Source organism: Nansenia antarctica (genome assembly GCF_963989245.1).
Source record: "Nansenia antarctica genome assembly, chromosome: 10".
Lineage (NCBI taxonomy): Eukaryota > Metazoa > Chordata > Actinopteri > Argentiniformes > Microstomatidae > Nansenia > Nansenia antarctica.
The window spans coordinates 25,775,809-25,786,050 of NC_137680.1; the positions used below are offsets into that span (position 1 = coordinate 25,775,809).

Below are 10,242 nucleotides of genomic sequence, written 5' to 3' on the forward strand. Positions count from 1 at the left end.
AGCCTTGACAGAACCGTGGCTCCCAGGCTGTGGGATGCTCTGCCCTGCTGGGACCTGAGATCAGCGGTCTCGGTCGACGTTAAAAAAAATAAAAATAAAAAGCTAAATGTCATGTACAGATAGACAGGCTTTTGTTTTGGATAGCCCCAAGGGCTTGTCTTTCTGTGTCCTGTTGATGTTTGATGTTGTTGGGTAATTTTTTTTATACGGTGCCATTTGGACTTCATAACTTGTGAAAAATAAATGGTTGATTTATCTATATTTTAATGTTCTATTATATAAAGCCGAGGACATATCTAGCTTGCCGAAAAACATAGTGGTCGAGCTCAGGCACCTAAATTGTATTTTATTTAGAATACCCTCTGTAGTTGAATAGGGCGAGTGTCTCCAGAACAGAGTGGACACATAACAGGGTGGACACTAACAGGGTGGACATTTTGAGTTAAAGTTAGCCTTTAGCCTGCCTGTGTTAGCATAATGCCTAGAATGACCATGAATACTTGATGAGGAATCTAATTTGCACTAAATACTTTTTGTTTGAAATTATTCAATTTGATTGATCTCCTCAATATTTAGGCATAACAGGGTGGACACGTTATGGTCAACCACATTAAACTCACTGGATAAAAACATAAAAATCAGATGGTAAAAGAGGTAGAAAATCACACTTACACAGCAAGCTTACAACATTTGAAATCCCCTCCACTGATGTGATGTCACCTCATGAGAGTGATGTGATTGAGAAATATGGTTTTCTTTTAAAAGGGACATTAACACAGCATAACAGGGTGGACAGTGATCGCAGGGACAAACATACAACCTTAATTTTTTGTACAAAATAAAAAATAATTGGATAAAAACTAGATTTGATTTCAATAGATATTGATAAGGAAAATGAAATAATAATAACATGTTTTAAAATGTATATGTTTTTAATAGCTATTTTTGGGATTGAAGTTGAATGAACAACACTGGGGACATCCCAAATCCCATGCAAATTCCCATTTACATCTTTAACCAAAGCTTTTAAAATGTAGAAAACAACAACTTAGAAGCCCATATCATTGTATTCATAATAAATAACAATTGACTATACATGAAAAACCTAATGGAATTAGTATTTGTCCAAATTTAGACAAAATACAACATGATTTGTACTGGGGACGGAAAAGGCACCGTATTTTTAAAAATGACCCTGTTGTACACCTGTTGTCTGTTACTTGTTCTTATTTTCACTGTTTTAACCTGCTGTGGCTTTCGCTCTTTTATTATGTTTTATTGTGTTTCTTTTTTGTTATGTTCTCTACTATGTAAGGGACTTTGTGACCCTTGGTCTGGGAAAGGTGCTGTACAAATACATTTTACTTACTTACTTACTTACTTACCTTTATCGAAAGCGACTTAAAAAACAGATACGTTTGACTAAGTCCCTGGAATTCGGGCGTGAAAAAAGCATGACATTTTTCCTGCTATGACTGGTGGCTAGATGATGATTTATAGATATATTTCTGTTTGCCTCTGACTGGTGTGTGAGACGGACCCTCTGTTAGTCGTCTGCTCTCGAACTTATCACCTGTGTAACACTGGATCTGGCTGTCTGGATCACTATTTATCACCTGTGTAACACTGGATCTGGCTGTCTGGATCACTATTTATCACCTGTGTAACACTGGATCTGGCTGTCTGGATCACTATTTATCACCTGTGTAACACTGGATCTGGCTGTCTGGATCACTATTTATCACCTGTGTAACACTGGATCTGGCTGTCTGGATCACTATTTATCACCTGTGTAACACTGGATCTGGCTGTCTGGATCACTATTTATCACCTGTGTAACAGTGGATCTGGCTGTCTGGATCACTATTTATCACCTGTGTAACACTGGATCTGGCTGTCTGGATCACTATTTATCACCTGTGTAACAGTGGATCTGGCTGTCTGGATCACTATTTATCACCTGTGTAACACTGGATCTGGCTGTCTGGATCACTATGTATCACCTGTGTAACACTGGATCTGGCTGTCTGGATCACTATTTATCACCTGTGTAACACTGGATCTGGCTGTCTGGATCACTATTTATCACCTGTGTAACACTGGATCTGGCTGTCTGGATCACTATTTATCACCTGTGTAACACTGGATCTGGCTGTCTGGATCACTATTTATCACCTGTGTAACACTGGATCTGGTTATCTGGATCACTATTTATCACCTGTGTAACACTGGATCTGGCTATTTCACTTTCAGATAGGATAATGAATAAATCTGTTCAATGGGCATAGATTATGCATTTGCTAATGTGATGAACTGTTAATCAGTATATAGCCTGCAGAGTATACGCATATAGTATATGAAGCTAGCTAGCTACGATTTATCATCAAAACAATGAACATTAAGCTATAGCCAAAACTAGAGCTGGTGGGATTTCTATAATCATTTACAAAGGGGATCTGTTCTGTTGCATTATTCATTGAAAATATGTACCAGTACAGAATTATTATGTTATATAAAATAATTGCATAAATATGTGTTGTGAAGGCCCACAGTTTAGAGCCAGTTTAGTTTCCCCAAACCAGCCCTATTTTGCCCCTGTTATTTACTTTATTATTTTCTATACTATTCCTGTACGTTTATGAAGGTGTATGTATTGTTATTGTAATGTTTATGTATATGTTTAATGACGTGGTATATCCGGGGTGTGTCCGTGACCCGGATGCTAGGTTCGGTGGTGTATATATAGGGACGGAAGTGCTCTGTGAGTCAGTGTGTGACGAGAATCAGAGAGAGAGAGTAACGAGAGAGAAGTAACGAGAAGTCAATCTAAGATGGCGGATTCAGTAACACGCACACCGTGCTGAAGCTGAAGACCAAGAGTGATTATCGAGTTCAGAACTGTGATAGCCCGTTTAGTTGTGTCCCCGTTAGACAGCCTTGCCAGCAGCCGGCTGTTAACGTTGGACCAAGCGAGACGCCAAACTGGACAGAACCGTCGCCTCCACGAGCGGACTGCGACCGAACGCTGACTCCATCGGAGTTTACCGTGAACCACCCGGACCTGAGCCCTTCACACCCCGGCGCGGACTACGAAGAAGGCCCTTTCCCTTCGCGTTGCTACGTCACCCCCCCCCTTTGTCTGCTGTTTCCTCGAAGCACATGCGAGCTCCAACAAGGCCTCAACGCGCTCCTTGCAGCGCCAGACTCTAAGCCTTTCCAGGCTAGGTACTGTGAGTGAGTGATTGAGTGTGTGTGTGGCCGGCGGGGAGGGAGTGTATATATCTGGGGATGTATACATCAGTTATGTAAATAAATGTGTTTGTTCATATGGGATACCGTTACCGTGTGTTTAGTTGTTTGTATGCTAAGGCTAATGCTAATTCCAATGCTAATGCTAATGCTAATTCCAATGCTAATGCTAATGCTAATTCCCATGCTAATGCTAACGATGGTAATGCTAGTCTAAAGGTTTGCTGGCGCCCCCTACCTCTATCCTCCTACACTGCCTATTTAGCTCAGAGTTAGTTAGATAACCAGCCCTTCCTAAATTCTACAGTCCTTTTAGCTACTCCCTGGTTACAATTGGTCCTTCGAGCCGGATAGGTAGTGTAGTGATAGCATGGCTGAGCGCAGCCAACCAGACCAGACAGTTACCCCCCCTTCTCCGCCCCCTGAGCCAGAGCCACGACCACAGAGAGTCCCGCGGTTGCCTCCGAGGTTACAGGAGTATGAGCTTGAGCTCGAAAGCTCACTGAGTGGTAGTGAGGAGCGCACTCCACGGGATACAGTGGTCGGAGAGGCCGAGGTGTCCGCCGGCGCGCGGGTGGCTAGCACCGAGACAGCCATCAACGAGCACCAGCCTGAGGATGAGATGGCAGAACAGCAGGGTTTTGCCGTAGAAACGGAAGAGCAGGAAGGAGAGGCCCGGTCCGACAGCGCCTGCGGGCGGAAGAGGGAGGGCCTCAGCCTTAACGATCTGCCTCCCAGTACGGCGCGCTCGAGACCTAGCTCCTGCCGTTCAGTGGCTTCCTCCCGGTCCAGGGTTTCCGTGGGCAGTTCTGCCTCTGGGGCGGATAGCATACACTCCAGAGGGAGTAGTGCCCCGCTGTCAGAATATATGCGCCAACAGGCCGAGATGGCGTTCGAGCGGGAACGCCTCCAGTTCGAGCGTGAACGCCTCCAGCGCCAGGAGGCGCTAGAACGCGAACGCCTCCAGATGGACGGAGCGGAACGCGCGGCGGAGAGGCAGCGCCAGGAGGCGCTAGAACGCGAACGCCTCCAGATGAACGGAGCGGAACGTGCGGCGGAGAGACAGCGCCAGGAGGCGTTAGAGAGGGAACGCATCCAGTTCGAGCGCGAGCGCCTCCAGATGGAGGGGGCGGAACGCGCGGCGGAGAGGCAGATGGCGAGAGAGCAACTGTACGCGGAGAAGATGGAGAGAGAGCAACTGTACGCGGAGAAGATGGAGGAAATGCTGCAGACCATGCGCGACGTGTGCATCCGCAGAGCTCCGTCGGCCCGTAGCTCCAGAGCATCCTCCGCACGGCCCTCTCGAGTGCCATCTCCTGAACCCCCCGCCGATGGCTCCATGACCCCCGCCATGACTGTCCAACTACAGGCCCAGCTGACCACCTGGAAGGAAGAGGACCAGGGACCCGACCGCTACGCGGCCCAGAGGGAGCCAGCGTCGCTGCCCGGGAGGGGAGCCATCCCCCAAGAGCGTAGCACACCCCTAGGTCCTCCAGTGCACCAAAATGCATGCAGGCCGGACACCCAGACCGTCACTCCAGCCCCGATCATCCACTACAGGATGTTTCCCCAGGTGGAGGGACCCAAGTTCCCCTTCTTCAAGGACGAGGACAGGAGCCAGTATGTGGAACTACGCATCTGCCTAGACACGCTCTTGGACGACTCCTGCTCAGAGTCCTACAAATATGCGATTCTCCTTCAGCATGTGAGGAACCCCAGAGCCCACAACATGGTTCTGGCCCATGCCTCCGCACCGACACCTTACACCAGAGCGCTCGCCGACTTGGATGCCCGCTACGGTCGTCCCTGGAACCACGCCCTTGCTGAACTGCAAGCCCTCGAACAGCAGGCCCCCATCAAGGATGACCGGGCGCTGGATGACTTCGCGCTCCGCGTGCACACCTTGGTTGGAATGCTGAAGACGCAGGGCCCAGCTGGCGCCAGCGAGATCAACAGCACCTCCAACGTAGAGCGGCTGCTCCGCAAGATCCCACGCTTCCGGCAGGAGAGGTTCCGGCGACAGCAGCGCGTTCGTAACCCCGGGAAGTTGGGTCTGAGCATGGCTGCCTTCGCGGAGTTCCTACTGGAGGAAGTGCATGACACCAACGTAGACGCCATGGGTTACGCTGAGCCGAAGAAGGAGAGGGAGAAGGGAGACCGCTGGGACGGGCCGAGCTCGAACAGAGGACGCCCAGTAGGAGTGCTGCACACGGAGGAGGAGCCTCGGAGAGAGAGGAAAGCCCGACCTGAGGGAAAGGATTCCTCTCAACCCCATCAAAAGGGACGGAGAGGTCCACCGCCATGTCCGTACTGCACCAGCGAGCACTGGTTCAATGAGTGCAGTGACTTCAACAACCTGAGTACCGAGGCCAAGCAGAGGTGGCTCGAGGAGAACAAGAGGTGCTGGAACTGTGGGCGCGACCATCTGGCTAAGAACTGCACCTTGAGGAGAAAGTGCAACCGCTGTGAGGAGGTCCACCTCAACATCTTACACGAGGTCTCCCTCGCCAGGTCCACGGAGGGCACCAGAAGCCCTAGGTCCGGTAGCGCACCGGAAGAGGCAACACCTGTCTACTACCTAGACCCAGCCCGGAGCAGCGGCTCCAAGGTCCTACTGAAGGTGGTGAAGGTCCGACTTCACCACAACAACGCTGTGTACGACACGTACGCCGTTCTAGACGACGGGTCGGAACGGACCATCCTTCTCCAGGGTGCAGTGCGCCAGTTGGGGCTCCAAGGGACTGCGGAGAAGCTGACTCTGCGCACGATACGTCGCGACCTTAAAGAGGTCACCGGGGCGAGAATCAACTTCTCTATCTCCCCGGCGGGGCGGCCGTCGGACAGATATCGGCTTCGGAATGTCTTCACCGCAGACCAGCTAGCGCTCTCCCGCTACGACTACCCCCTGGAGAGATTACGCGCAAGATATTCCCACCTACGGCGAGTAGACCTACATCCGATAGAAGGAGCGGAGCCAACCCTTCTCATCGGCTCGGACAACGCTGAACTGATCGTGTCGCTCCGTCCTCCGCTGAGAGGACCACGAGGCTGCCCGATGGCTGTTAAGACTGCGCTTGGGTGGGCCCTCCAAGGCGCTACCGAGGGGAGAGATAGAGACGGGAGAGCTACGTCATCCCTCCATGTCCGAACCGAAGAAGCAAACCAACCAACCGGACCGCCTGGAGTGGAATCTATTGCTGCCAGTGCACCTGGAACAGTTAGTACCACAAATGGTTCACCACAGGATGACCAACCAAAGAAGAAGTCTCTGTGGACAGAGCATAAGTCTCTGGATGGGAAGACCTACTTCTACAACACAGAGACTAAACAGTCCTCAGGGGAGAAACCAGACGACCTGAAATCTCCTGCTGAGCAAATGTTGTCTAAGTGCCCGTGGAAGGAGTACAAGTCTGACACGGGAAAGCCTTACTACTACAACTCCCAGACTAAGGAGTCCCGGTGGACCAAGCCCAAAGAGCTGGAAGATCTTGAAGCGATGATCAAAGCGGAGGAGAATGGGACGGTAGAAGCTGCAGCTCCTGGCACCGCCCCCGTCCCCACTCTTCAGGTTGATCCTGCTGCTACCATGGCGACCATGATGGACATGGAGGCCATGGCGGCAACAGCTGTTGCCGAGGAACACCTGCAGGTGGCCATGCACCCTCACGTGGCCGAGGTCAGCATTGACGCACCCGTCAACTCCGTCGAGTACACGTCAGCCATGGAAGTCTCAGCCAGTATTGTAGACGCCTCCAAGGAGGAAAGGCCGGAGTTGGCGAAGAAAACGTACAAGTGGAACCCAAAAGAGGAGGCCAAGCAGGCCTTCAAAGAGCTTCTGAAGGAGAAGGGTGTTTCATCCAACGCGTCATGGGAGCAAGCCATGAGAATGATCATCAACGACCCACGCTACAGCGCCCTGCCCAAGCTGAGTGAGAAGAAGCAAGCGTTTAAGGCCTACAAGGCTAAGAAGGAGAAGGAACAAGCCAAGCAGCTCAGGAAGAGGAACTGGGAGGCGCTGAAGAACATTCTGGACAACATGGCCAACGTCACCTACCGCACCACCTGGTCCGAGGCCCAGCAGTACCTGCTGGACAACCCCACCTTCGCTGAGTACGAGGAGCTGCAGAACATGGACAAGGAAGACGCTCTGATCTGCTTCGAGGAGCACATCCGCGCCCTGGAGAAGGAGGAGAAGCAGAAGACTCTGCTGAGGGAGAGAGACAACTTGTCCGAAGGTGCCGTGGTACTGGTGATCGACCAGTCCCTTCCACGCGCCGCCTGGCAGACAGGCAGAGTGACCAAGGTCCTGCCGGGTCCGGATGGAAGGGTGCGGACGGCCATCGTGGACGTTGGTGGTCGCACTTACACCCGACCTGTGGCACGCCTGATTGAGCTCTCTCAAATTACGAAGGACACTATCACCTCCTACCTCACGCTGCTAGAGCAGCCTAGCCAGTGTGCCTTCCCTAGTTAACTGAAACCGAGGGTTTCATGGGGCGGCTGTTGTGAAGGCCCACAGTTTAGAGCCAGTTTAGTTTCCCCAAACCAGCCCTATTTTGCCCCTGTTATTTACTTTATTATTTTCTATACTATTCCTGTACGTTTATGAAGGTGTATGTATTGTTATTGTAATGTTTATGTATATGTTTAATGACGTGGTATATCCGGGGTGTGTCCGTGACCCGGATGCTAGGTTCGGTGGTGTATATATAGGGACGGAAGTGCTCTGTGAGTCAGTGTGTGACGAGAATCAGAGAGAGAGAGTAACGAGAGAGAAGTAACGAGAAGTCAATCTAAGATGGCGGATTCAGTAACACGCACACCGTGCTGAAGCTGAAGACCAAGAGTGATTATCGAGTTCAGAACTGTGATAGCCCGTTTAGTTGTGTCCCCGTTAGACAGCCTTGCCAGCAGCCGGCTGTTAACGTTGGACCAAGCGAGACGCCAAACTGGACAGAACCGTCGCCTCCACGAGCGGACTGCGACCGAACGCTGACTCCATCGGAGTTTACCGTGAACCACCCGGACCTGAGCCCTTCACACCCCGGCGCGGACTACGAAGAAGGCCCTTTCCCTTCGCGTTGCTACGTCACCCCCCCCCTTTGTCTGCTGTTTCCTCGAAGCACATGCGAGCTCCAACAAGGCCTCAACGCGCTCCTTGCAGCGCCAGACTCTAAGCCTTTCCAGGCTAGGTACTGTGAGTGAGTGATTGAGTGTGTGTGTGGCCGGCGGGGAGGGAGTGTATATATCTGGGGATGTATACATCAGTTATGTAAATAAATGTGTTTGTTCATATGGGATACCGTTACCGTGTGTTTAGTTGTTTGTATGCTAAGGCTAATGCTAATTCCAATGCTAATGCTAATGCTAATTCCAATGCTAATGCTAATGCTAATTCCCATGCTAATGCTAACGATGGTAATGCTAGTCTAAAGGTTTGCTGGCGCCCCCTACCTCTATCCTCCTACACTGCCTATTTAGCTCAGAGTTAGTTAGATAACCAGCCCTTCCTAAATTCTACAGTCCTTTTAGCTACTCCCTGGTTACAATATGTATTTCAAATAAATCAAATAAGTCCAATTCTGTTTAATGTGAGTAATGGCTGGTCGTGAGCTTAGAATTATACGTTTCTATCTCTGTTTAGGGTAGTTATAATTCTAACGTCACATGGTGACTATCATTCGTTTTTTCCAGGTCCTTTGAAGAAGAGTCTGGTGAAGAATTTGGTGGCGGACGTCTTCACCCTAGTCAGGAGGGAAGGTTTACTGCTCTTCTCTGTGGGTGGAGAGGACGATGCAGAACCACGTCCTCCTTGAACTGTGAAAGACTCTGCAAAGAAAGTGTTGTAGAAATTCATTGATCACCATATAGTTATATAATTGGACAGAGCACAGGAGAAAGTGGACCAGTTGATACGTCTCTGCTTTATTCAAGCCCTCGCACAGTCCAGGTTATTCAGCAAAGCCTAGCAAGCAACCCCCATCCCTATCTCCCCAACATTCCAGAGAGACAAAGACAGGAAAGGATGTCCTGCCAATTATTATTTTAGACATAGTAATATGTTTTTCCTCCTACAAAAGGCAGACGGTGTAGGTGTACAGTTTGTCTCATCAAATTCAATTAATAATAATAATAATAATAATAATAATAATAATAATAATAACTTCGATTTCTATAGCGCCTTTCATAAAACCCAAGGACGCTTTACAATTCTAACGGGGAATGGTCAGACAGACAAAGCAAAACAGAAACAGTGACTAGGGGCCAAAGGCCTTGGTGAACAGATGGGTTTTAAGGGCTGATTTGAAGGAGTCCAGGGTGGGGGGGGGGGGGGGGGGAGTTGCGGATCACTATTGGGAGGGAGTTCCAGAGTGTAGGTGCAGCCACGCTGAAGGCTCTGTCCCCAAAGGTCCGTAGGTTGGTGCGGGGTGTGGACAGCAGGCCCATGTGATTTGAATGTGCAACATTTTTAATAGTACATGGGTCATGTTCTCAGTCTTAACTGAGCGGTAGTTGACTTACCTGTATAGTAAACAGTCGGAGACCGGCTTTGAGCCTGGCACTTCAGGGACCTTTGAGGACTGCAGTCGTCCTTGTTGTCTGTTTTCTTGGAGCCCTGAATGTTGAGAAAAAGGTGCAATAAAACCCATCTGGAAATGCCATAACTGTTGCAGTTTATCACTCCCAATAAAGAAATGCAATGATACAAACTAAAATACTATACATACATACATACATACATACATACATACATACATACATACATATATAAGTGAATATAAATGTGTACTGTGTATCAATTAGTTAAAGACAAGGCAGTGTTATCGATTTTGAAAGTTTTTGAAAGATCTACACTACAGTATGTGTAATATACCTTTGTGTTGCTGAACCAGATTTTAGGTGACTTCTTCATTTTAGAGAATAATTTTCTCGCCCTGCTTTTCTTGGCCTTGTGCACAGGGACATCTGCCTCGACAGGCAAGGATGACGGAA

The 10,242-nt window shown here is 49.3% G+C and overlaps 1 protein-coding gene across 1 annotated transcript; it reads left to right on the forward strand.

Annotated features, from left to right (window-relative positions):
• Positions 1 to 1,994: 1,994 nt before the first annotated feature.
• On the forward strand, positions 1,995 to 9,065 carry LOC308166800 (pre-mRNA-processing factor 40 homolog A-like; the record flags this gene model as incomplete). The annotated part of the gene is made up of 4 exons (XM_080541125.1): positions 1,995 to 2,007; positions 6,408 to 7,183; positions 7,217 to 7,484; positions 8,944 to 9,065. The coding sequence occupies 4 exons, from the start codon at positions 1,995 to 1,997 to the stop codon at positions 9,063 to 9,065; spliced, it is 1,179 nt and encodes a 392-aa protein (XP_080397251.1).
• Positions 9,066 to 10,242: the final 1,177 nt, after the last annotated feature.